General features: G+C 40.3%; 7 protein-coding genes across 11 annotated transcripts in view; 4 read left to right on the top strand and 3 right to left on the bottom strand.

Moving 5' to 3' along the window:
• The window catches only part of LOC124310854 (tyrosine-protein phosphatase 99A-like), a 691,797-nt gene that overhangs the window by 290,201 nt on the left and 374,513 nt on the right, over positions 1-27,083 (top strand). The gene's annotated exons all lie outside the window — the stretch shown is intronic.
• On the bottom strand, positions 5,692-9,948 carry LOC124310981 (F-box-like/WD repeat-containing protein TBL1Y). 3 transcript variants are annotated; one of them, XM_046775195.1, is made up of 12 exons: positions 9,124-9,948; positions 8,843-9,009; positions 7,998-8,765; positions 7,846-7,931; positions 7,597-7,772; positions 7,360-7,521; positions 7,098-7,283; positions 6,948-7,022; positions 6,752-6,858; positions 6,506-6,677; positions 6,208-6,312; positions 5,692-6,143 (listed from the first exon to the last, which is right to left on the bottom strand). In XM_046775195.1, exons 1-12 carry the CDS (start codon positions 9,244-9,246, stop codon positions 6,105-6,107), a joined length of 2,166 nt encoding a protein of 721 aa, XP_046631151.1. In that variant the 5' UTR covers positions 9,247-9,948; the 3' UTR covers positions 5,692-6,104. The 3 variants fall into 3 exon arrangements, with proteins under 3 accessions (XP_046631151.1, XP_046631150.1, XP_046631149.1); XM_046775194.1 differs by having other exon boundaries at positions 7,846-7,926; positions 7,993-8,765; XM_046775193.1 differs by having other exon boundaries at positions 7,846-8,765.
• Positions 10,044-12,299, bottom strand: LOC124311111 (endoplasmic reticulum lectin 1-like). The gene is made up of 8 exons (XM_046775426.1): positions 11,987-12,299; positions 11,789-11,869; positions 11,590-11,725; positions 11,267-11,531; positions 11,083-11,206; positions 10,727-11,008; positions 10,437-10,656; positions 10,044-10,368 (listed from the first exon to the last, which is right to left on the bottom strand). The coding sequence occupies exons 1-8, from the start codon at positions 12,221-12,223 to the stop codon at positions 10,112-10,114; spliced, it is 1,602 nt and encodes a 533-aa protein (XP_046631382.1). The 5' UTR covers positions 12,224-12,299; the 3' UTR covers positions 10,044-10,111.
• LOC124311094 (cell division control protein 6 homolog) lies at positions 12,861-15,080 on the top strand. Its single transcript, XM_046775392.1, has 5 exons — positions 12,861-13,138; positions 13,205-13,525; positions 13,585-13,787; positions 13,866-14,029; positions 14,107-15,080. The coding sequence occupies exons 1-5, from the start codon at positions 13,027-13,029 to the stop codon at positions 14,969-14,971; spliced, it is 1,665 nt and encodes a 554-aa protein (XP_046631348.1). The 5' UTR covers positions 12,861-13,026; the 3' UTR covers positions 14,972-15,080.
• LOC124310979 (cullin-2-like) lies at positions 15,125-18,301 on the bottom strand. Its single transcript, XM_046775189.1, has 6 exons — positions 17,646-18,301; positions 17,473-17,582; positions 17,173-17,413; positions 16,869-17,115; positions 15,674-16,807; positions 15,125-15,582 (listed from the first exon to the last, which is right to left on the bottom strand). Exons 1-6 carry the CDS (start codon positions 17,963-17,965, stop codon positions 15,388-15,390), a joined length of 2,247 nt encoding a protein of 748 aa, XP_046631145.1. The 5' UTR covers positions 17,966-18,301; the 3' UTR covers positions 15,125-15,387.
• LOC124311205 (solute carrier family 25 member 46-like) lies at positions 18,393-20,433 on the top strand. Of its 2 annotated transcripts, XM_046775586.1 has the most exons (9): positions 18,393-18,489; positions 18,584-18,643; positions 18,709-18,818; positions 18,876-19,054; positions 19,160-19,216; positions 19,308-19,453; positions 19,516-19,652; positions 19,745-19,863; positions 19,932-20,433. In XM_046775586.1, exons 3-9 carry the CDS (start codon positions 18,714-18,716, stop codon positions 20,290-20,292), a joined length of 1,104 nt encoding a protein of 367 aa, XP_046631542.1. In that variant the 5' UTR covers positions 18,393-18,489; positions 18,584-18,643; positions 18,709-18,713; the 3' UTR covers positions 20,293-20,433. The 2 variants fall into 2 exon arrangements, with proteins under 2 accessions (XP_046631542.1, XP_046631541.1); XM_046775585.1 differs by having other exon boundaries at positions 18,393-18,643.
• The window catches only part of LOC124310844, a 43,521-nt gene continuing 38,677 nt past the window's right edge, over positions 22,240-27,083 (top strand). For both annotated transcript variants that reach the window (XM_046774912.1, XM_046774913.1), the window contains exon 1: positions 22,240-23,497. In XM_046774912.1, the coding sequence (XP_046630868.1) occupies positions 23,060-23,497 (438 nt within the window). In that variant the 5' untranslated portion in view covers positions 22,240-23,059. The remainder of the gene's footprint in view (positions 23,498-27,083) is intronic.

Consider the following 27,083-nt stretch of genomic DNA (forward strand, 5'->3'; position numbering starts at 1 on the left):
GGCGTTAAGGACTAGATGAGGTGATGGAGGGGGGGTCGAACTGAATTGATTTGCTTAGTCGGGCCAGTCCAAGAGCTCTTCCGTCACCTCTTTGATATTCAACATTGGCACAGACCAGCAGGAGGAGCAGCGCGTACTCAACGACCATCCGCACCGGAGATCAGTCGAACCAGTTCATCACCAGCGGCTGCTGGTGGTGCCACTTTTCAAGAGGGCGCACGACGCCAGTCTCTCTCTCTATCCTCTTTGGATTATGTATATATTTTCAATTCCTTTTTGTTTCGTCTTTTATTCACTCGGATGCGGCTACGAGAGCTCTTCTTATTCTTTTTTGATTCGTCTAGATATGCTAATCAGCTCTTCGTTATGTATACCAGTCAGATAGTGAAGTGGGCGTTGGCATTGGCGCGGGTCATCCACCACCCACCAACGCTGTGTGACTCGGTTCAATAACATTTGTCGACAAACGTTGACAAAGACTGACACGTTTTCTTTTATTTTTTCAGACGATTTTTAAGGGTTTCGTGTAAACTTTAACTTTTAACTTGTCTGTGGTGGGTGAGCTTAATCAAAGTTGTTAAGACGAAAAATTGGATGTGGATATAATCCCGATCCGTTCAGCGGATGTATGAGCGCAGGGGGAGAAAAACCGCTTTTATCCTTTTTGGCGGATTGGATTGGGGGGGTCGATTTTTAATAAATTCTAATCGATATCTTAAGTATTGCTAATTGGACGATTAGTGTCGTCTGCTTCGTTTTCGTTTACAAGTATGCAAGCATGATGATAGGTACAAGTTTCGAAAAAGAGACTAAGATTTCATAGAAAAACCGTGGTATAGATAAAACGGAACGATCACTTTTTTGAACGTGGATGCTCGAAAATAAAATTACGAAAATGTGGTCAGTTATGTCAACTTTGAAGTGTCGCAGTTTTCCATACTCTCCAATGCTCCATACTATTTGGCGGGTAAATTCTCAAAATAAAAATGGGGTGACTGTGGGAGCTGAAATTGACGAGTTGTTACTTCCAGACTAGCATTATCTATGGCAGTTTGTTTGCACTATATTTAACCTTTTCTTCTCTTCAGATTTCAGACTTGAGCCAACCATCGTATCAGCAAAGTTTTGCTTGTGCTGGACCTACAGTCATATGATTTGACTGATGACCTCCTGGCATCAGCAACAATCTCAGTATCATCACTAAGGTAATATTTTCCGTTACTTTTATTAACCTATGATGCATGACTTACACAGGTGCAGTATATTTCATGGAAACCTTTAATTCTCCTGTTAAATAACAATAAGGTTAACCCCTGGGTTACCCACTATCTCAATTTCAACTTTTCCTTGCTTGTTTTTGTTTCTGTAAACATATTTCGTAACTCATTGTTGAAATTTTTTAGATAAACAGCATCCAGTTTAATTGGAAGAACTTCTAGTGTCTGCCTATGCCGACTGCCATTCCAATGTCCTCGTGTACGCCCATGTGAATGTGAGTGTATTCACGAGGACTCCCGTTTACCTATCCCTTCCTGGTGGATCCAACTTTTCTGTGGATGGAGCACCTGTGGCTGCCTGGCTGTATTTCCCAGGCTTAAAGGTAGGAAAAATTCATCTCTATTCTTCCTTTTTGGCAATTTTTGGTGGGGTTGATTATAAATCGTTGCGGAGTACTGAGTACGTTTATTCCTGAGCTATAGGTGGTTGGCTGAAACTGTTTTCCCTTGCCCTTCTTGTTTTTCTCAGTCAAGGTTCATTAAATGGCTCATAGTGTGAAGAACCAGTGCAGATCAGGCCTGTTTTTGTACCACGCAACTTTGTCTAACCATCAAATTAAAAAAACATTTGAACTTGAAACACTTAAACACAATTTTTTCTACCAAGAGGGTCTTGTCGCCACACCGCACACCGGCACTTCTTGGTAGAGACTCGGCCAGACTTTTGCGTAGGAAAAAGATTGATCGAGGCGGTAGATTGTTGTCGTCCAACACTTTGAGAGTCAACGAAGAATCAAACGTTACAAATAAAATAAAATACAAGGGCGAAAAAGGATTTTGGTTAGGACACTTGGAGATTGCTGGACGCTGGCGGGATATCTAAACAATTTCTAAAACTAGAAGGGGGGAATGTTGAACTTGTATATTATACGTGCCAGGCATTTTAGGATTAGAGTCGCGAATTTGACCGGATTTATATATATTCGACCATTCTTATATATATCCGACGAAGGGAAAATATTACCCACAGGTGATGATCATCCCTCTATTTGTATTTATTTATTTGGGGTTTTTCTCATTGTCCTCTCACGGCAAAAATTTTCTCTTAGAAATGGCAAAGTAAGAAGATAAACCCCGTCGAGCTTTTATTTGTGTATCGATGATGAGTCTATATGGCGCTTGGCAGTATATACGACAAAGTAGACATAAGGTCCAGATTTGGTGCTGGATCAAGTCGATGGGGGGCTTGTTTTGAGATTGAGCCGCTTAGAGGTGGTCATCACGTGTGATTTCTAGAGAGAGAGAGAGAGAGAAAAAAAATATCAGACGACAGTCTAATAATATATACACAACACAGATTGTGTTTATTTGAGCTGACTGTGTGTGTGTGTGATGGTGTATTTAGCGGATATAAGAGGAGCGAAAAGCCGGGGCTCTATAATCCTATGGAGCGCCCCATCACCCTCCGCGATGTCTATTGAATCCACAACACAAACCCGAAATATACCAATCGACCTAGATTTTCCTTTTTTCTCTCTCTCTCTCCTCTCCTCTCCTGCGTGTACTACCTGGAAAGAGATGGACTGTCACCTTGGGTATACGGTTGGCTGTGTGTTTTTGTGTTTCTGCATCGTTGCCATAATACGCAGCCGGCCCCCCCGCCAACAGCAGCAGCAGCAGCAGATAAGAGTCGTGTGTGTGTATACACACAAGCCAAAGCAAAAACGGGAAAACTTCACATGGAAGCTTTCACATTGTCCCCTCACACTTTTCTTTTCAGGTCTCTCGCCTGTGATGGCTATATGGCGCTATCTCTCTTCGATCCGACCCTGATCTTTTTTATTTTATTTTGTACAAGGGGAATTCATCCAGCCATCCGCAAAAATCTTGGACGTAGACACTCGCGTAGTTTAGTACTGTAAAAAAAATGCATAAATTCATACTGAAGGAATTCTCTTGTAATTATATATACTCGACTATCTTGACATGGCTGCGGGGCGAGTGCGGTTTTAAAAGAAAAATCTAAAAAAAATTATTTATAACTGGACTGTTCGGCGTTTCAGAAGATGTCTAGAAAAGCGGAAATAATTCGGTCGTCCCTTTTTATTTTTATTTCTTCTTCTTCTTCTCCTTTGGTTTTCTGGATCTTGACACTTCATCCAGCGCTCGCCTTTAAAGTCTCTCTCAATCAGGCTTCCGATCTTTTCGCCCTTCCATCTTGTTTGGAAAAGGCGACCACCCACCAGTCCTCCACCAGTCCACCAACCAGAGGTTTACACACTTGTCTTCCAACCGTGCTGTATAAAAAAGCCGATGCTATCAGGTACTTTATAATCCCATCAACTCGATATAGAACTCAAAACGTGACAAGAAAAAACAAAAATAAGCGAGTGGCGCACACATCAAGGGGGAGAGAGAAAGAGAGAGAGAAACGGAATCATTTTCGGCTCTTTTGCCTTTGAAGCTCGACAGCATTTTTGAAAAAATAAAATTCGAGGCTCTGCAGAGAATATTATTTGGCGCAGAGAGAGAGATTCCCACATCAAGTAAACACACACGGGCATTAGATATATTTGAAAAAGCCAATATTGATTTTCAGTCGACATCAAAGGAAGTAGACACAAAAATAGTTTCCGGTGCGCACGAGGGTAAAAAGGCACGCAAAGTCAATTTATTGTTTGGCCAACAAGAAGAGCGTCTATATAATACAGCACTAACGGGTCATGCAAATAAATAACGCCATAACAGATAGAATCCAGTGCCCCCACAGCCAAAGGAATTGGCGCTCTCCTCCTGCAAGGCGGTGGATGGCGCAGTAGAAAATGTTGTTCAAAGGAAGAAGAAGAAGATTTTTGTTTGTTTATAGGATTTGTCGCTGAGCTGCTGCTGGCGCATTCCGCCTTTCTTTTGGCTTTTATTTTTTTTTTTCGTGGGATTTGTTTTCTCTCTCTCTGGTACGCATTCCACTACGGCGGACGAATCCGCGCCGCGGAGAAAATAACTGTCAACACCTCGTTCGAGAAAAACAAACCCGCACAGTGTGTCTATGTATTCTCCTGTTAAAAACATGGCAACTTTTGGCTGCTGGCTTTTACGAGAACTGGGCGCTTCTCCCGTCAGAAACAGTGCGGAAAAGGGGGGACGGATCGAGTTCGCTCGTCGGCTCTGCTCTGCCGAGCGCTCGTTGGTTTTTTTAATTTTCGCACGGCTCCAGATTTTTCTCAAGTGGGAGAGAAAGTAGGGCTCCACCATTTTATATATGTTCCTCCAGAGTGTCTGTCTCCTCCCTATACGGTGGCGTGGAGTTTTTCCTTCTCTGCGTTTTGGTTGAAATCACTTGGGAAATCGGCGGCGGCGGCGGTGGCGGCTGTAGAGTCATCCGATATTATAGAGCGTCGTCAAAAAACCAACATCGGGTTTCATTCACGTTCCCCACGCGCTGCCGGGTCCGATCGGAGCTATATAGACGACAAATCTAGCACCCTAGATGGAGAGCACCACTTGTCATTGATGCGAGCTCGTTAGCGGTCCGGTACGCGACACTTTACTTCTCCGCTAATCACGGAACACAAGTGAATAAAAAAGGGGCGCTTTTGCATCTATCAAACATGTCTCTAAGCTATACAACCGAATGTGTCTGCTGAGATTTTTAACCCGCCCCCCTTTTCACGCTTTAATGATCGTCGAAGACAGAAACTATGGCAGCAAAAATATGTGAAACTGGCGATGTAAGCGGTGTTGCGTTACGTTGGAGTCACAAGTCGTCACACTCTCCCCCCAAGGGGAATAAAGAGAGTCTGTACATATATGCTGTGCTCGTTACTCTCCAAGGTATATATACAACCGTGGCATCGGGTTGGCGTAGCAATTATTTGCTACACTTTTTTGACGTAATGTCAACCGTCGGCGTCTATTTATTTTTTTTTGACGTCTCCCCCTTTTTTTCTGCTGTGTTCAGCTCTCACAATTGATCGAACAAAACAAACTCGTGCCAGAAAAGAGCTTGTTTATAGCCTGCATTGTATGTATACGAAACGTGGCGCGTAGTTTGAATTCTACAACGCAGTTGACCAACAAAGAAAGAATTTAGAAATAAGAAATAGATTTTATTTATTCAAGGAAACGGTTAAGCACGTTATTGACGTCCGGTGGCACGAGATAGCGGAGGCGGAAGAGCCAGCTATAGTGTTCTATATTAATGCGGGCCTCTTGACAAATGAAGAAGAACCAAAGTCCGGATATCAGATTATGCAGATACACGCAGAACCGGATATTTCCCACTTGATGGGGACTCGACTATCAAAGTTCATCCCGGAAATGAAGCGGAAACGCATTCTTCAAAACGGATATTTGTCGACTCGTGCTGCTGGTTTCTGATAGTCATCACTAGCTGATGGCTCAGTTACACAAATGCGCTGCTATACCCACAAGGGACCAGGGCATAAGAGGATTAGGAAAAGCCGAAATCATATTGTTATTGCGTCAATTGTTTATTATATATTTCCCGACTATATTGCGTTAATATTGCCCCACAGAAAAAACTGCAATTGCGATTAATTAATTGCCATACAATTTCAGATTTGTCAATGAATTTACGCTTAGGTAAAAAACCAAAGATGTTATTTAAACTACTGCAGCACAATCAGTATGAATTGAATCAATGAAAAGGTGAAACCCAACCCAATTGATCACCAGTATTTGTTGTGATATTAATTGCGAATGCGGCGCTGAAAAAAGTGAATGTGTGTTAAGTTGACAGGGGGGGGGGGGAATTGTAGAGGCTTCATAACATACAAAACACGTAACGTGAATGGAATCAAGTATCCGTTCAATTCGATACCAATGCAAAATTTAGGGCCAATAATCCGTTCGATTATGTGTATAGGCCTACTTGACTTTGTTGTTCTTGATATCGATCATCACACACTTCAAGAGAAAATGAAAAATTACCAAATGATTTGACTAAAAATAGCGTTGAGTAAAAACTTACAGTTTTACCGTGCCTGGCTACTCCCAGAATTGTTCCGCCCTTTTGCCACGCAATTTTGTTGATGGGTGCTTCAAAATTTTTAAATGTGCTAACGATGCGACCATTCTATAGGAGATAGGAATACAAATGTAGATTAAGAGATTGCATATCTATTTTCAGGCTGATTATCTATATCGAGATAAGAGTTTCTCGATTTTATGATTTCATAAAAGCGGGAAAAGCTGCTTTTATTACGAAACCAGTTTAGTTATTTGAATGAGAGTATATTGGGCAACGTTAATGATAAGAATATACTTACATGGACGTTCCATATTTCAACTGCACCGTTTTCGTTGCCAGTTGCGAGCATTTTACCATCAGAGGAGAACGAAAGGCAAGTCATTTTGGACGGTTTCGTCTTGGATTCCAGTCGGTGGACTATTGATTGCCTTTTGACGTCCAAAATTTGAGCTGTTTGATCGTCCGAACAGCTGTTGTCACAATAAGAAAGAAATAATGTATAGCTCGATTTTGTTGATAATATAATTTCCAAATTATAATATACCTGGCAAGATATCGATTAGATCCCGCGGGACTCCATTGAACGGCATTCACCGGTCCTTTATGACCTGTGTATTCTTGCAAAAAGGGTGGCACGAATGGGGTCCAAATCTTTGAAAATAGTAGCCCATTATTGAGCGAATTCGCCAAAAGATAATCTAGAAGAATTACATGTAATCCAATGTGAACCTTATACTTACTTTTACAGTTTTGTCACTGGAACATGAAGCCAATAGGAATCGCTCATTATCCCATTGCAAACATTTGACCCAGCCCTTAAATAACGGATTCAGATAAACAAATGGTTACGTTTGTTGAAGCTGAATGATTTGAAAATTATTGCAGTTTACCTGGTGTCCTGTGTAGGCGAACTGGGGTCTGTCGACCAGCCTAATATCACCAAAGAACATCTTGCCGCTCATGTCGCAGGATGCAAACGTGTTTTCAGACTGCCAGTCAAAATCCCAAACAGCGCTTTTGTGGTATGTGAAATTTTGGACGCAATTCTGACCAACGGCATTCCAGACTTTCACGAGCTGATTGGAGACGTTTCGTTATTTTTTTTTTGTTGTTTTGAACAAATGATTAAAGACATTTCGAATATATGATTACCGTGTCACGTCCACCGGTTGCCAGGAATTTCCCTTCGTGGCTCCATTTCAGTGCCAGAATCTGTCCGTGGTGTTGCTTTTGTCGATAAAGATTGGTTCCACTGGATGTCCAGAAGGAAATCCACCCTTCTCTGGATCCTGTGGCAAGTTGCGTTCCTTTAGACTATCAATAATTAATGGAGGACCGTTTTATTATTACAAATCAAGCTGCTGTCATAGTAGAAATAGAAAATATTACATTCCATGCTAAGCGATGGTCTTGGCCACCCGATTGCGATGTTTGGTTGTTTCCTTCGAATAAAAGAGGTGTGACGTCACTTAATTTGGAACCGAAATTCAGACAGACTGATTCGTTTTTTCTGGTGGAAGCCAGGATATTCTCAGTAGGATTCCACGCACAGGTAGACGTGCATTCTGTCATGTAGTACGAGAAAAACCGTCATTTTGAATTTATTTTTTTAATGAATTTTTACGCGGATAATTTTACCATTTATAGGCGGATAAGAGAATTCTGACATATCTTTGATGGGAGTTGCGGGTCGCAGTTGAGTTGGAGATTGTGAACCAATTAATGCTCTAGTAAGACAAGGAGAAGACTGCCGCGAGATGGATACATCTGTGATAGGAGTTGCAGTTGTTTCTCTAGTAGAAAGACAAGGAGAAGACTGCTGCGAGAGGTATATTTTCCTATTTTTTTTCGACCCTATCTTGCTCCGACGATGGATCGGTAGTGATGTATAGGGAACTGATGCCAAGAGAAATCCTATGAACCGTCTGGCGTCCAATAGAAAAGTACTGTTTGTCTCATCGTCTGCCGTTTCATTCACTCTAATTTCAATCTCGTTCGATGGGGTGTCATCCCAACGAATAATTCCACTCAACATCCCACATTCTCGTTGGTTATTTGATTGTAACAAAACTGAAACGAGGGCTCCGTCGAAAAAAGAAAACGTTTCCAGTGTTTCTGCTGCATTTTTCAAGTCATGTTCTGACTGAATAACGAATCCCTTGAAGTCAACATCAGAAGTTAACGGATCCAGGGTGGCCACAGACTGTTTGATTTCTTCGAAGCAGTCACGCAAGGTAACCAGAGCGCGATCATTCTCGTCTACTAAACCATCGACACGCTCCTTCAGACGATTTACCGAGGATTGAATCGATGTGACTATGGCTCGCAAATCGTCTCTTTTAGAAATAGCCTTTTTCCAATTTGATAGCGACTGGCGGCCATGTGCTAATGCCTCCTCGGCAAATTTCAAAATGGTTGGAGAAACTGTCACAGTGCAGTGCTTATTATCGTGGCAAGCATCAAAAGCTAAATCCTGACAATCGCGACACCATTTTAATCCCGAGGAAGTTTCCTCGCAATTCTGATTGATAACGACTTGACAGAGATTGGACAATCGACTGTAAATTGAGGATTATAGAACAAATTATAAAATAAGAAAACTATTTTTTTCTTCTTCAAATTTGACCCTTAATACCTATCAACATTATTCGACAGTTTGTATATCCAGATGTCCATGAAGTCAAGAATATCTTGATTGGTTCGCAGAGCTTGGTTGATGTCTTTCGATTGGATTGTTGTCAATACGCGACATAACGGACATCTTACTTGTAAAAATGAGGAATCCGAGGACTCCAATGTTTTCTGTAGGTTGTTTGTATTCAGAACCAAAATAAAAATATTAAATCTATTATAGCCAAACTAATTACGGTAACCAATAAAATATAGATATTATGATTTGATATGCTCAGGGCTTACATAGATGCAATCTAGGCACACTGTGTGATGGCATATAAGGTACTTGGGTTTGCGAAAGTCCCGATTATAAAATGAGTAACACACGCAGCACTCGAAGAGACTTTTGTTCCCCGCCATTGACATGTTTTTAAGTCAAACAAGGTACTGCTCACCGCGATTCAATTTTGTTAACTAAACGAAAAACTGCAGGGACGTTTCAAAGCGCTTCGTGAATCTGCTACGTTAAAATAGGTAAGAGATTGGACTAAACAAACGAGCAAAGATAAAGAAATCCAAAGTCCTACAAAAAGTGTTATGGTTCTCCATATCTTGAATCTACGTCAAGCTTACTAAAAGATATCGCCCGTCAAGCAATGGCGCACTATCGTCAAGTTGACGTCAACATAAAAATTCCCCTCAAATCGAATAAAAAAAAATAACTTAGCCCCTGAAAGCTTATTTTGGATCATTCACGAAAACAACTGCAAAATCCTTTTAAAATTGTTTTTCTTCTTTAAGAATCGAATAAACATAATTTGGCTTTCAAACCTGTGATATGATAGCTTCATTAATTTCGTTGTCGCATTAGTCATAATTCCTGAAATCATAAACGGTAATTCCAATTAAATGCCCATTTCCTGCATTTGAATTTGATTATTACGTCGTGGACATCCTCCTTAGGTGAGATTCCTAGAAGACTTTCGTCAGAATATTGAAAACGCAATCTAGATAAAGCCGCTCAAATTGTGTTATAAAATTTCGTAATATGCACCACTGTCCAGTCCAGTTCTCTGCCCCCAATATTTATTCAGCTGCAAGTACCAAATGATAATGGTGTCCTTGTTTAACGTCAACATACTGTAAAATAGCACTTTTCAACATTCCCCTAAAATCGAAAAACTCCTCTACGAATTAAGCCTTTGAAAGGACATTTTTATTTATACCATTCATGGAATGTGTATTTGAAAACTGCACGACGAGTTCTTTCTCAAGTTTCTTTACATTTTATTTACTGCTCTTCTGGCAAAGTAGTTTTAACAGTATTTGCCATCTTTACATCACTTAACTGAATAAGTCCGTTGGCGTCGGCGGCGTCGATCAGTGGGCAAAGGAAAGGGGCTTCAACTCCCAAAACATATTCGCAAGGTTGCGGCTCTAACAAATAGAGGGAAACGGCATTCATCGAATGAGTGAACGACTGTTGTTGATGTTCCGTTTGCGTGATCTCTTTGCATTTGAGCTTGACTTCCACTCTGCGACGCGAATCTGCGATAGCATGAAAAAGAGATAACGTTAGCAAATGTCATTAGTGAATATATTTTCAAGTCATTTACTTGTCATTTCGCAATAGCCTCCGTCACTGTACATGTGTGATACTTGTTTCCTTCCAACCAACGCTTTCGGTCGCTTAGACGGATTTTCTTCCAACCACGCTAGGTGTTTTTCTTTGTTGAACACACCCAACTGGATAGAAGTTTTGGAACCATCCTTTTCTTCGTGATACTGATCAGCTCGTTTTCCGTAACAGAACTCGTACTTCCACCACCCTGTACCCTAATTTAACATCTAACATTAAAATTCCTGCAAATTAGTAAATGAGAAATTTCTATTAATTTCTTTTTACCCCATTTAGACAATACTCTCCGGCCAAGAAGTCATCGACTAGTTTTGAATCAAACACGGGCTGAGGGGGTAGCGTTGGTGGTGGTTGCAGACGTGGACTAGTTTCAGTTTCGGGTTTGGCTATTCCTGAACTCTGTTGGTCTGAATTAAGTTCTTTTCGACCACTGGTTCCACCACCAGACGGAGTGATAAAGGCAACCGTTTGTTTTTGACCTTGCCCAGTCACATCATCCACTTGACGGAATTCCACTTTAAATTTCGAATCAGAGAGTCCTAACGAATCCTATTAACGAAAAATACAAAACAGAATCGATGAGCGATTTGCATTTTAACAATTTTAAGACAAATAAGTATTACAAGCAGATTCTGTTGCTGCTGCAGCATAAGACTTTCGTTTTCTATATCCAATAGGGAAGAGGGTTTTTTCGGAGAACCTTCTACTGCCCAACAATTAATTTTATTTTCTTCTGATTCTTTAGCTCTGTAAGAAAATTAATGAATATAAATACAAAAGTTAGGGGTTCCGAGTGTCTAAAACTACCTGTAATCCGGGTGCTGGCAGAGATGAGGTGTTAACACCACTATTTCATACTCACAACTTGATGCTTCTTCTAATGAAAATATTTCATGTTTGCCTGCTGGATAGCAAACATAGTAAACACGTGTCATTCGGGGCTTCCCGTTTAGATCACATAGGGTTCCGCTGTCCATAGTAACTAGCAAATATGGCAAAGAAAGGCCTTCGATTTTTCTTACTGGTACTTCTTGCCTTTCACCTATTTTAATCTCTGCATCAATTTCAGCACCTAATAAAAATAAAACAATGCAATATCTGTAAATTGAGATTTCATTTTGGTATTATACTTTGACGATCCATTTTCTCTTTGTCAAATTTTCCAAGATAATACTCCTGCAGTTTTACTTTCTTTCCATCCCTCTCTTCGTGATACTGTCTGATGTATCTTCCATGACATAATTCATAAGTCCAGAAACTTTCCAACTAAAATAGAACAAGGATTTTTGGTAATGGAAACAAAATAATTATCTAGCTTAAACTACTTACTCTGTAAGAACATGACATCTGTGTAAACAATGGTGATAAAAGCTGCAATGGATTTGGTCCCTCATAGATGGGAATTTCTTCCTTTAACATAAATCAAAGAATTGTTTGGTGCAGTTGGTATCGTGAACAGTATTCTCCGTGAATGATACAATTATCAACAGAACCAAAAAAAAGAAAGCTAATTGCTATGGAACTTACCTCTTTGGTTTCCAACATTTTAGGAATACTGCAGACATATTTCTCTTTTCTGGATGTGACCATAGTCACAGTTGGAAGACTCTCAACTTCTTTGAGTAAACTTTCATGTTCTTTTTCCCATGCTAATCGATAGATGATAGAATCATCAAAAGCTTTCAAATAGCTCAAGTCATTTTCTAAAGCAAAAGAACAACAAAGAAACAAAAGAAATATAATATTTCCAAAACAATGATTCATTTTCGCATAACATTTATGAGAAATGCATCAAATTCCTAAAAGACACCTCAGCAATAATATTAGAATGTGTTCTCCTTTATTAGTAGGCCAAAGACTGCCAATCGATGATCAAGTGAAATACAAATTTTTGTAATAACAATATTTTTATCCTCTCAAATTTAAATAACTCTCAAATTTTTAATTGACTCCCAGATGTAATTAATTTGTTGTTAATAAATGTTCATTTTTATCTTATCCTGATAGACTAAAGAACATCCTGATTTCCTATTTAAATATCATGCGCCGGATGGCAGCAGCAGAGGGACATATAATACATGGGGGGCATAGAGGACTCTGCTTTTCCCCCTGACCCTGAGCTGCCCTGAGTTGCGTCAAATTTGAAGAATCCAATTTATCAATTTTTATCAATTTATCCAATTCCCTAATGGCCTCATCACCATGTCACCATGGAATCGTAGTGGTTGTTGTCTTTCTCTGTGTTGGAACTTGAAAGTGATTAGCATTAGCCATTAGCGGCCATTATGTAAAAAATATAAAAAATTCCAGAAAAAAGCTGGAAAAAAGCGAAAAAAGCAGATTCGATATGACAACAGTGTGCTTCAAAGCGCGCCAAATTACCCGCCAACATCGCCCCCCATTTGCGTCTCTGTCCCTTTCTTAGTCAACTTTTTCAACTACGAGCTTACGGTCATTGCAAAATACGCTCCACAGTCAACTTTGATTTGGTTTTATACCCCACTTATACACTATTAACAGATTTCCGCTATATTTATTGACTTACTATTTTACCCGAAACTGTTGAGATGGCTCCTGGTGTTCAGCAACAAATTAGTTTCCCATGCCGAAAAATGAGTGTTCGGCGAAAGATGGATTTTGATGATGATCTCGTCAGCCCTGCTAAATCTCCTCGTAAAGGTATGTTATTGCAATAAAATCAATTTAAGATTTTCAATTACGCCATGTATTGAAATTGTGTTACAGATATCTGTGATGTTGAAGAGGCTGATCGAACTGTGAGGTTGACACGCTCTGCATCTAGGAGAGCACAGACACCAACTCCTTCGAAACCCCACAGAATCTGTACAAGTCCCAAGAAGACCTCTAGAAATCTTTTCAAAACTGTTAATACTTCTTCACCTATCAAAGAAGCTCCATCAAGTGTGTCATTCAGAAGTCACAGCCCTAAAAAAACACATTCAAGAGGAAATGAAGAGAATCATGAAATTTTACCCACTGTAAATAAGCCAACAAAGTCTGCCTCATTGAATTCTCCAGTCAAGATGAAATTGAGTCATCCAAATGGTAAAAATTGCCTCAAACTTTAACTCATAAGTTGCAGCTTGTAATTTATTTTGATACAGTTACCAATTTTGCCAAAGCACGCCAAGCCCTTCACACTTCCACCCCAAGCAATATTTTTTGCAGAGACAAAGAATTGGCTGTAATTGAGAATTTCATGAGACCTCTCATTGAAATGAGTAAACCTGGAAGCATGTACATATCTGGAAGGCCAGGAACAGGGAAAACTGCATGTGTAACACACATCCTATCAAATTGTAGGAATGTAAGTGTATTGTCATTGAAAAGAATATCATTGGTCAATCTTGAACTAAAATTTTTTTATAATTTTTTTGTCATTCAGTTTTCTGGAAAATTCAAATCCATTTTCATCAATTGTATGCTACTGCATACCCCTTCCTCTATATTTCAACAAATTGCTCAGCAGTTGGACCCTAAGTGGAGTGCAGTTGCCAAAGAAGCCTTATCTTTTCTAGAAGACAAACTTACAGAGAGTGGACCCATGATGTAAGTCGAGAACCGAGACAGTTCTAAAACCGCAGTTGTACAGGGAAATTTAAATGTATATATATTTTTTTCTTCAGTGTTCTGGTTTTAGATGAAATTGACCAAATGTCTACGAGAGACCAATCAGTCCTTTACGCCCTCTTCGAACTGCCAGCGTTGAAAAATTCTCGCCTTATTTTGATTGGCCTGGCTAATGCTTTAGACTTGACTGACCGAGCCCTGATTAGACTTCAAAGCCGTGTACAGTTTAAGCCCGTCCTTCTCAATTTCTCGCCTTATTCAAAGCAGGATATTGTAACCATTCTGAGCCAGCGAATCCGAGAAGTGGTTACTGAAGATGTAGGCAATCTAATAGCTCCTTCAGCCCTGCAGTATTTGGGTGGCAAAATATCTTCTACATCTGGAGATCTGCGTAAAGCCATTGACATCTGTAGACGAGCAGTCGAGTTGGCCGAAACCTCCGCCAAAAAGCAGTTAGTGTTGGCACCATCGAATTCGGAACCTCAAAATAGCGGATCAATACCGACAAACAAATGTGTGAACATTCCTCTTCTCTGCAAGATGATGGCTTCAGTTGAAAGTAATGCATTCTCTTCTGCGAACAACGACGATGTAGATGAAACCCCTCTGCAACAAAAGCTAATTATTGTGACACTTCTCGTGGTAGTCAAATTCGGGAAGGCAAAACAAGTGACGTTGGGTAAACTACACGAGTCATACAGCAAAGTTTGTTCCAAGTACGGTGTGACTAAAATAGACTTCGATGAATTTTCACATACTTGCTCTCTGGTCGAGAGCCGAGGTATCGTGACCCTGAAGAAAAAGAGTAATTCCCGCCTTGCGCCAATCTGTCTACGGCTTGACGAGCGTGAAGTGGAATCCACACTTAAGGACAAGACTCTCTTATCATCAATTCTCGCTCAAGGATCTTTATTCGTTTAATTTGTCTGTAATATCAATCACGTGTCCGCCAAACTTTACAAGTAGTGTAGTATCTGAGACTATTTTAAAGCTGTTTAACTTTACCTATAATACAATTTCTTGCCTATAACAGTGCATTTTATCTTTTAAAAATCTTTTCCGTAGTTGCCAACATTTATTTTGTATGCTTTGTATTTCTAATACTGCACTTTAAACGATGTTCAAAGTGTGTAAGTAAGAATTTCTAAGTTCACACAGCAGGGAAAAAAACCGATGAAAAATATCAAATGGAAAAATTATTCATGTACAATATGAGAAATACCCCAAAGGCCCAACAATCCTTACCATCTCGACGCGGTTTTCTTTTCAACAATTTCAAAAATTCACGCCAAAGTATTACAGCATGATATTGCGAACTAACGTTGAGATTGCATTTTCTATGCCACATAGCTATATTCGTCCGTTGAATTAGGGGTACGCTCCAGGTACTGCTTGTCAATCAATGTCTCAATGCACTTTTTTATCATGCCAATGGGAGGAGCAAATCGGGGTTGGGACTGGCTCAACACCTCCTGAATTAACACCATGTGGCGAAGAATCTTCCTAGATTTCATGATTCGAACGATTGTAGCCTTGGAAAGCCAAATGAAAAAAAAACAAAAAAACTTTAGTTTGTTTTCGGATTTCTAACGCATTACGCTAAAATATTCGTATAATTCTTACCTGAAGGTACATTTTCCTGTCTTCGTTTACAGAAGAATGCGTCGTCTCGGTTTCTTGGACAGTCTCCTTTTGGATAGTGTTGTTAATACGAAACTTGGTTCGTTTGTTACTATAATCCATATTGAGGGAAATGACTGTAGATGGTTGGAAAACTTCGACAGTGTCACTAGTTACTGCCAAAAGCTTTGAGTCGACTAAGCTCTGAAGGACCTTTTGGAATTGATCCGAGTTAAGCTTCGTGGCTTCCATGAGTTCTCCACAAGTCACGGAATTGGTCTCTTGAAAGACAAGAAGCATTGCCATTTGGAAGGTTCCCATGGTGATGAAGTAACGCTTTTTCAAGTAGTTCAGTTTCAGCTCTCCGTAACTCAAGTGATGTAGCCATGCAAGCTTCCGGCCGTTAAACTGTAGACGATAGAAATCTTCAAATTCTTGGACCGATTTTTCCAACTCTTGGGGTACGGCGAAATCGGTAGGGCAGACTTGTCTAGGCCACGCACCGGTTTGCAAGACATAGATGGAGAAGTTGAGACCTAATTCAATCATCCGATCTTTGTTCAGCAGATTAAACTTGTTGTTCAGGTCTGATGAGACGGACATGTCCGTGAACATTCGATGAAGTTTGTTGGTAAACTCATATCCGCATGCCTGTTTCAATCGGTTGATCATTGCCTCTTCAGCGTCCATACTTTGACTCAGTTGTGAAATCAATCGATGTGCCAACTTCCGTGAGTAAAAAGCTTGATAAACATCCTTGTCGTCGATGTACTTGAATACAGTAATGCACTGTGTTAACTTATCGTCAACTTCGGTGTCACTACCGCCTTTTGTTGACTTCTTCAAGAGAGTATCACAATACTTGGCAAGTAGTTCTGGAGACCTACAATTTTGTTTAGTATTGAAGCGATGGTTGACGACTGCAGCACAGGCCATATCTAGAGCGCTGCTAAATAGCTGATCATTACTGAAAACAGTGTTGGTGATCTCCTTGTACTTGGAGTGGACACTAAGCATGCCCTCTACAAACTGGACAGCAATGTTGTCTCCTGACAGGTTAGTCACTGTTCGCAATCCTTGTTGTTTGATGTGTTCCATGACGTGCGACACCAGAACAGTCAAACCTCCCGGAATCGACTGAACAAATTTTAGAAAACAATTAAAATTTATACTACGAGGCAATAAGATAAGCTCTCACCTTCAACAACGCGTACGCATTTCGAAGATCTTGTTGGAGTTCTTGTTGAACCATTGTCGGGCACTCGTTGTGGATAGCCGCCAAGTGATCTGCTACCATTCGTTTTTCGCATTCACTTCGAACTTTACTGTAAGAGCTTGGGTGCAGGAATTTCCGACTACGTAAATCTTCTTCGTCCCGACGTTGCAAAACTTTTTCCATATACAAGGAAATTGTGCATTCCTGTAACAAGCGACTAGCTTCTTGCCTAAATTTGACAAACAACTGTAATATGCAAATTTTTAACATTTTAATTATTTCTTACTTGTAGTATTCACCGGTCGCTTCAAGAAATGGCCCTTCAAAAACAGCCTCATAAAGTTCGAGGGTGTTCTTCTTCTTGTATTCCTCGACTGAAACAAATGACTGAATCACACCCTGAATTGTTGATGACTTTTCATTATACAAAGATTGTCCAGTTCGGTCACAATGTATGCCTCCCAAAAGTAATCTCAGCAAGTCGGCTTTCAATGGCTCTATCATATACTTCTTCCACAAATCCAAACCTAGCAAGCAAGTTTTGATAAGGATTCAGTACACCAAAAAAATTACAAATAGTGATTACCCAATTCTCCGATTTCTTTCATTTGTTCAGGTGATTCATAAGACAATGTCCCATAAAGAAGCTCGGCATCAGATGCTTTTTGTTTCTTGATGTGTTGGGTATTAAGGTATCTGTATTTGAATTAAAAGCATGCATTAACTTGTTTTATTAGAGAAAATAAATTAATAAATTACGAGTAAAGTTTGTGCAAATAGTCCATTCCTTGGCTATATTGCTGCCAAAGTGTGTAATACACAGTCAGAAGCTGTTCTTCACTGGTGCCGTTCACTTGGATGAAAAGAGATTTAACATGCTCCTCCAAAAACTTTTTAGTTTCTTGGTACAATTTCTCAGCTAAAGGTTCTGGGTAAGCCACGCAGAGGGAATACACATCACTGAATCGATTATACCATATAGTATGAGGAACATTTCCCAGAGTTACAACACCTTTGACTGTTTCCTTTAAATCAGCCCAAGTTGTGGTAAAGTCTACACGCTTCGGTTTAAGAGACATTTTGTGCAGTTATTAGAACAGCTGAATCAAAGTCCAAAAAGTGGATCATAGGAATTTTACAAAAAAAGCCAGAGTCCCTATTTCCAAGTTCAACGGGAGAAAACCAAAACTGATCTTCGTACAAACGATCATGCAATGACTACTGGCAATAGCAATGAAAAGACCTTAAGTTATTTACTTGTTTTTCGTATCGTAAATGAAGGACAAAGTTTCAAATTCCTTGAATAATCAATTTACTCGAGAATCTTAAGACCCTGGGGTTAAATAAGAATACAATTGGTTTCACAGAACAAGGATTCTGAAGATTAATAAAACGATTGCGCAGTGTGGGTTCGTCTGCTTTGGCCCCTTTGGCCTTCGCGAAGAAACGGAAAAGTTGTTTAGTTTATCATCAGATGGCAGCTCATTATTAGTAGTTATTCGTCTGCTGCGTATCACGAAAGAAGAAGTTAACCATAATACGATAATAGTTTGTTTTTTTTTACTTGGAATTCATAAACATTAATATCAAATCAAGTGTACAGGTTAGTATGGCTGGAACTGAGGACTACTCGTTCTATTACAGTTTAGAAAATTCTCCCTTTTGGATAAAAAAAGCTGATTCTGCTGCTTCTGCAGTAACTGATGGTAGGATACAACATGAAAACAAAGCTATTACGTCGCCGAAATATAGATATGGTATTAACAGTGACTTTTATCATCACACATTTTTTGGCTTTACATAGTTTTTATTTTCTTGTAAGATGATATGGTTGATTCAAGTAGAATCCCAAATCCCAGTTTTGGTATTATGAGACTAGCAGCTGAAAATCTACTATGCCATCCATTTTTAGTTCTGCGAAGACAGTGTCAGGTGAAAAATTCTTTATGTTAATTTGATAGAACATTTTTTAATACTGCTTATCTTTAGGTTAATGTATTTTCTAGAAAATACCATACACTACCCTTCAGCTTGGTCCCAGTAGTCATTAGGTTACACCAAAGACAAAGCATGACTGTGTTATGGAAAGGAATTGGCAGTGCTTTAATTGTGAGAGGTCTCACATTAGCCATTGAGGATGTACTGAGCAAGATAACACCATGGCCAAAGTAATTTAGCATATATGGTGGCAAATGTTGCCATGTGTTCATTGAAATAGCCAGAGTGTGTTTATATTAAGACTGACAGAATAATCATTCACTTGTTTTTTTAAGAGAAATTGATCGCAACAGTTCATTGAAAGCAATTGGACACCACATCCTCTTGAAAAGGTATCACAATCAATAACCACATTGAAATTGTCATACGACAATTATTAGCAGATATCTAAAGAATTTTTTTATCTGTTTTATGTTTCCCTAGCGTTTCCCTGGCTGTCGTGATCCCATTTTATGCAGCAAGTGTTGTAGAAACTGTTCAATCTGATATTGCAAGTGAAAAGCCGGGTATCTTTGATGTTTTTCAAGAAGGGATTTATCGGTTCTTAAGCTGGTCTGCCCCCCAAACAGGTAAAACATTTTTCCAAAATATTTACTAGGATTCTCTATTGCATCATTTAAAATATTTTTAGGTCGATTGTTACCAATATGGATTATTTTGTGCCCTGCTGTTTTATGTGGGACGGTTCATTACATCGTCTCAGTGCTTTCAGCAGGATTGACTCGCTGGGGAATGACCTCAGCTAAAAAAAGTAAACAGCGTAAACAGGTTGGTTTTTATAGTAACTATTGATTTGACTCTGATATTCTCAATACGCTCGGAATTTTCTATATTTGAAATAATTATTCACTTGATTTCAGGGTGCCCTTTCTAAAGAAGTGAGTTTCGTCGAAGCAAACGATCTTGACTTGTCTTCAAGATTTGCTGGGTCGTTAGTGGCGGACGTAATACTCTTTCCCTTCGAGACAGTTCTCCATAGGTACGATTATTTTCATTTTTTTAATTTAAATAATAAACTTTTAAAAACGCCTTCTAAATTTTCAACAGGCTGCATATTCAAGGAACACGTACTATTATTGATAATTTGGACACCGGTGCGTCTGTTATACCAATTCTAACACGTTATGATGGCTTTTTCGACTGCTGGAATACAATCACCCGCGAAGAAGGGAGGTGGGGTCTGTACAAAGGGTTGGGGGCGTTAGTTTTGCAATACGCTCTCCAGCTTAGCATAATTAAAGGCTCATTATTCACCTTTTACCATATGGGAGACTTATTTAAGCCAAATCCTGGCATCCAGCCTGTTTCACCGAGAAATCAAACTGTCTTATCCGATCGTCAAGACAGAAGTCCGAAAGCTTCGCCCGAGCTTCCAAGAGGCTACCCGCTGCATCAACAATTTAATTAGGGATAGCTAATCTAGTCTAATCAACTGTTGTATATATTTAACAGAACCTTTGGGGGAAAAAGCAAAACTCAAACCTGCAGTAGAAATCTATTTAGTTTGTTAAACGGTGAATTTTGGAAATAAATGCTATTACAAGACTGATATTCTGGGACTTTCTTGTAAATCTGTTATTATTAGTAGCACTAAATCTTTGCCAACATTTTAAATCGAACGTTTGAACCCCATCACCGTGTTAGAATACACGGTCGTGAACCGTTTTTATGCATCCGGTCATTTCGTATGCTGCGGCACGTACAGCTCCGTTAATGCTTTTTGTTAGTGAAGAAGCTGCAGGGCATAGATTTGAAATATGATTCCGCAAAGGGTGGAGGGACGTTAAGAGAGAAAAGAAACACCTGTCAAAGGAAATGGGATGCCTGCTAAGGGTTAGATGATGTGAAACGTCCATGGAAAAGTGAACGAAATGCACCTAATAGAACTTCGACGGCCGAACTTTCCACTATTCAGATTTTCAAGAGTTTATTCCAATTCTTGGCTTCCAAGAGGGCATAGATTTTCTGGAGTGTGTTATTTTTTATTTATCAGACCTTTTTTTTTTTTAAATTCTAATCGATATCTTAATTGCTAATTAGACGATAATAGTGTCGTCTGCTTGCTTTCGTTTGCAAGTAGGCCTATGCAAGCATGGTGATGCTAGTTTCGAAAAAGAGACTAAGATTTCATAGAAAAACCATGGTATAGATAAAACGGAACGAACACTTTTTGGGACGTGGATGCTCAAAAATAAAATTACGAAAATGTGGTCATCGTTATGTCAACTTTGGTGTCGCAGGCTCGCAGCTTTCCATGCTCTCTACTCCATACAGTTTGGCGGGTAAATACTCTATGAATGAAAATGGGATGACTATGGGAGCTTAAATAGAAAAGTTAAACTTTTTCCAAGTTTGTGAATTGTTCCGTGACTTCCTGCCCAGCATTATCTATAATTCTCTTGTCGATGCATGGCAGTTTGTTTGAACTATAATGTAACTTATTCCTCTGTACAGATTTGAGACCTGAGCCAGCCATCATAACAGCAAAGTTTTGCTTGTACTGGACCTCCATTCACAAGATTTGACTGATGACCTTCTGTCATCAGCAACAATCACAGCATCATCACCAAGGTAATAATTTTCGTTACTTTTATTTACCTGCATGTGACCTGCCAGATTTTTTAATGCTGCATGACTTGCATAAGTGCAGTGTATTTCATGGAAACCTTAAATTCACCTGTTTATTACCAATCAGAGTATATCCCTGGTTTACCCACTGTCTCAATTTCAACTTTTGCTTGCTATTGTTTCTGTAAACATATTTCGTAATTCATTGTTGAAATGTGTTACTTAGATAAACAGCATCCCGTTTAATTGGAGAAACATCCAGTGTCTGCCCATGCCGACTGCCATTCCAATGTCCTCCTCGTGTACGCCCATGTGAATGTGGGTGTATTCACGAGGACTCCCGTTTACCCAAGTCCCTTCCTGGTGGATCCAACTTTTCTGTGGATGGAGCACCTGTGGATGCCTGGCTGTATTTCCCAGGCTTAAAGGTAGGAGAAATTCATCCCTATTTTTTCTTTTTGACAGTGTTTGGTGGCGTTGATTATAAATCGTTGCGGAGTACAGAGTACGATTATTCCTGAGCTAGGCGGTTGACGTGAACTTGGTTTTCTTTTGGCGTTTTTGTTGACTTAGTCAGGGTTCTTTAAATTGCTCACGTGTAGAACGACGGCAGATCAGGCCTGTTTTTGTACCTCACAAATTTGTGGGTAAACAATCGAATTCAGAAATATTTGAACTTAGCAAAGTGCAACTTTGCATCACAATTTTTTTTTTCTGCCAAGAGGGTCTTGCCGCCACACCGGCACTGCCTGGTTTACTAGAGGCGCATGCCCATTATCGGATCACTGTCTCATGCCGATTCCAGTCAGATAAACCTGCAGTATTCTAACGACCGCCGTCCAAAGCAGTAGTATAGTGACGCTCAATCAAGCGCCCGTAACCGTCTTGCCGTGTCAACTGTTATTACAACATCTTCTAACTCCCCCGTTTGACGGATGTTTGGTTTGAAGTGTAGAGCGCCCAGCAACAGACGGAAGTGTTTTTTCGGCGGCTCTTTCAACGTTCGCCAGCGACGAGTAAATGAAAATCGTTTATTTTTGTTTCGCCCGTCCAGGTGGAGCCACACATGCGGTGTTGCTTGTATATTCATTCGCTTGTTTCCATCGTGAGACTATAGACCTGGTTTAAACTTTCTAGCCGTCCATTTGTTTTCCTTAGCTAATTCCCATAGAGACAGAATCGGGTTGGCCTTGCTCGACCTTATTGGGAAAATCTAACTGAATATTCAGTTTCATCGGCGACGTGCCGTGGATACTAACGTGTCCTGCCCAACTCTCTCTCTCCCAGGCGCTCTGCCCGCTTCTTGAAAGTTAACCCGTTTTCGGTCAAGTGTATATACTATAGTCTTTACAGCATATCAAGTCGTTGGACAATGAACAGTTATACTAAACATTTGGAATTGCCGGATTGCGCGACGCACATTCTTCGATTTGCTCGAGTGCTATTATCCATCGGATTCGATACATCGCATCAGTGATGGACTGAGTTTTGACCTGCTGTGCCCAGCACGCCAGTTCTGATGGCAGCATAACGCTCTACACACACGCATACTCAGTCCGTCAGTAGCAGTCGGTTATCGCGTTCAATCCTTCCCGCGCATTTACCGTATGGACCAGCAAATAATGACTGCGGAAACGTTCAAGCGAGGACGGTCGGCGAGCTTGTGGAACTGGTTGGGAATGCGATTCGATCATCATCATCATCAGCAACGCGAAGACCGCAAAAGTACTGGTACTAAAGATTCATGCAAAGTCAAGTTATTGCCGGGTTCCTCCGAATCGGAACGCATGAAAGTTGCGGATGTCACACCGGCAGCAGTTGCGGACTTTCACCTGAGCTGTTTGACGCTGGCCGAAAGCCCACGTCGCTGGAATCCCAAAAAGATGAGACGACCTGTTTCTTGTTATATTCTCCCAGTTGGAGACGGAAATCGCTCCTATTCTGAGACGCACTTTCCCTCGGAGCCTATTCCGCAACGAGTCAGAACAGCGGGATCTATCCAGAACCTCGTATCGTTCGATACATCGATCTACGACCAGCACCAGGTAACATGCGATGAATTTAGCAATAGCGCATCTTTTATAAATCGGCAAAGTTTCTTTTTTGCTTTCTATGATCGATTGTGTGTGCAGATAAAAGACGATCAATTTCATTTAAAAATTTAATCGAGGTCTCAACAGTGTGACGTCAGAATCCCCAATGTTCTTCTCCAGTGCAAGCGCGCCCCTATCGATCCAACAGAAAACTCTGATTGTGTACATCATAAAAGACAATACGGGTAGACAGAGACCGTACATGTCCGCTGTTGGTTTTGCTATAGACAACATTTGCTCACAGCACTGCATCATGATAAAACAAAGACAAAAGTTGAGCCAAATTGGAATGATTTCGTTTCTCGCTAAATTTGATTATACCAACGGCTAATTTTATATGAACTACGAATTTTTTGAAGCGATTGCGGAAAAGTCAGAGTATATAAATAAAAATTCTACAATCAGCCAGGCCGAGAAAGTGCGTGTCGTACAACTTTGCATATTATATAACTTCTTGGGAGGGAATGTCTTTTTGACGGTCCGCTTGAAATGTCGCAACTCATATGGTTCCTTTTTTTACCCCGTGAAATGCACATTCACCATCAGTTTCCTCTTCCGATTACACGCATTTGGCTCAGTTGCTTGAACCCCGGCCGGTCCTATAGGTGAACTTAACTTGGTTGACTTCACTTTGAAAAGGTGAAAAAAAAAAAACGATAAATAGTCCTGATGCGAAATAATGGGCGATGGTCAAGAAAAAGTTTTGGCAGGAGCGTGGAAATGGGCAATTCCTTGGTTGGGGGGAAAATGACGATGGTTTCGATGACCCCGCGGTCTGGTCTCTCTGGGTTTTATATGTATTGCCAATGGGCCGCGAAGAATACCGTGATGGAACTAAACTTCACGGTTCAAGCGCAATAGAAGAATGGAGCTGCCTGCCCAACCGGCCGGCTTTTGACCAGTCGGCGCCTTAGATCGCTTCAGGTATATATCTCTTGTGTGTGATTTTTTTGCCTCATTATATACTTTACATCGACACCTTTCTTTCTTTTGTTGTGGGCCGTTTCTCCTCTTGTCCAACATCGCTCTGACTTTTCATTTTCTCTCTCTTTTCTTATTTTTCGTACATTCGAAAGCACCCAACAATCAAAAGGGGATGGGCTGATTTATGACGCGCTGATGTGACCCTATTTCGTATCAATCAGTTCAGTTTATTTGTGCAAAAAAAATTTGGCAGACAAATCTTTTTCCCAGCACTAGTACCGGTAGCTATTTTTTTACAAAGCAGGAAGAATTTTCTTTGAAAAGTAAAAACGCATTTGCATTTCCAGGTATATAAGAAACAAGGGGGCATTTATTATCTACCAGTAGAAAACATCTACTAGAGCGAAAATCTTAAGGCAAACAAAATGATTTTCTAAAAGTGTGTATTGTGCAACGAGTTGAGTTCACGTGGAAAAATAACTGGTCGTTTTCGAAAGAGAATGGTGTAGTACACAGTGGAGAGCGTCATTTTTTGCCCTTATTTGAGACAATTCAACAATGATTACAATACTCATTTTGATATGCCCATCTTAAAGGTATAATAAAACGAAATCTATCTTGTAATGAGCAAACCGAGAAACCTGTTTCTTTGATTCTCGGGGCTACAACATCAACGTGATTGTACTCCTATCGTGCACACACACACACGGCGTGCGCGTCTCTAATAATAAGAATCCCGCATCAAGTGAAAGCAACAACAGTATAGAGAGTAATTTCACTTTTTCCCGAAAGGCTCTTTTTATTTTTTTTTGCTACGTTCTGCCTTCTCCTCTATCATGATCCTCTCTTTTTATCTTGACGTAAGTGTAGCAAAAGCTGCCGGTCCCGCGATAGTGCAGGTAAAAATCTCCAACAATGACGAAACGATCACCTTTCCAAAATCGCTGCGGAGCACAGACGGAGAAAAGAGATCGACCAGCAGCATCAACGCAATCTCTTTGCTAAGGTGTATTACACTATACACTGTGTAGTATAAAAGATGTACTACTCTGGAGAAAGATAATATTGAGGTCATCAGTTGACCGATGGGAATTAAATCCTTTCACCGTTTGTTCGCTCGTTGTATATTTTGATTCTCATCAGCGCCCCTTAAACTCCATACCAGCCCGTTTCCCACAGATCATCACCATCCGCCGTTGTATAACTAATGACCCACACAGAGATCAGGAGAAAACAGCCAGTCTCTCTCTGCTGTCATCCATAATAATGTGTACGAAGAAAAAAGTAAAAATTTCGCCGATTAATTGTAGCAGAAGAATAGGAACAATGGATTTCTGCACTTGACGCACGTTCATATCCTGTTGTTGTTATTATTATTGGTATATGCTGATGCTAGAGAGTCTAGGAAATCAGGCTACATGGCAGACATTCGAGAATAGGGGTGCGGAACCACCCGCAAACAAAAGGACAACGCTGACAATGGAGGAAAAAAAAGAAGAAAGTCAAATGACGGAGTTTGAGGGGCGATGCGTGATGCTGGCATATCTCTTCGTGGTGGTGGCGTCTAATATTTTTTCCCCTTTTGGGCCAAAAGAAAATAGACTCTGTGCTGTATATATAGAGTGTACGAGAAACACAAAAAAAAAAGGCTCCAGTCATGCTCAACACAATAGGAGAGAGTGCGTACGTACTTAAAGAAAAGAAGCTACTCTTCACGATGAACGCGTTCGGCTGCTGACGTACTAAAACACCGTGACAACTGCTCCAACACACATTAGATTGCTCGATAAAAACGTTTCTCAAGATGAAGAATGGAGTGAAACACCAAACACAGTCGAGCGCGTTCTTGCGCTAATTACACTTTGCTTTTTTTTTTCTTCCCACCTTTTCCCCCCGCGTGATGATGAATTCATTCGTTCATCTTAGCTCAGATTCCTATAGGTGACGGGCTAATGACCAGCTTTCGCCAAATTCCTTCAAACATCATTGATTTTCTCCTAGCTCTACTGTATGTATAGTAGTAGACGGTGTCTAGTAACTTTTTGGGTGTATTCAGCTGCCAAAAAGAACACCTTTGGCTTAGGTGGGCTGGACCTGTCAAAGGTTTTTCTTTCAGTTTCTTTTGGATAGTGTCTGCTGTTGCAGAATATCCAAGAGAAAATGAATCTTTTTTTCTCTTTCTCGTACGGTCCACTGACACCGATCGAGGATTTTCTTCTGAGCTTTTTATTACTAGCCAAGTCGCGAAAGTCTGTGTGTGTTAAAGCTACTTACGCCATTGTTCTGTTATATATGAACCCTCCATCTTTTTGTGACTGGCCAAACAAGTTAAACTTGAGGCCGCCGACTGGGAAACAATAATGTTGACAATAAGGGGGAGAAGATGTGTAGGCAGTTGTGCTTGGTACCATGGAATGTCCAACAATAGATTTCCTTGTGTCGCGTCTTTTCTCTTTCTAGCTGCTTGTCATCTGTAATGCGCACGTTGTATATGTGTGTCTGTGTGTACGGTGGCTATTTGAATCTGCAGAACACATGGCCCATGTTTCTCTCCTTTCATTCTTTTCGGGCGTGCACACTGCTGATGGCTGGGTCGGAATGTGAAATAGCTTCT

This window comes from Daphnia pulicaria, chromosome 8 (assembly GCF_021234035.1).
Source record: "Daphnia pulicaria isolate SC F1-1A chromosome 8, SC_F0-13Bv2, whole genome shotgun sequence".
In the NCBI taxonomy this organism is placed as follows: domain Eukaryota; kingdom Metazoa; phylum Arthropoda; class Branchiopoda; order Diplostraca; family Daphniidae; genus Daphnia; species Daphnia pulicaria.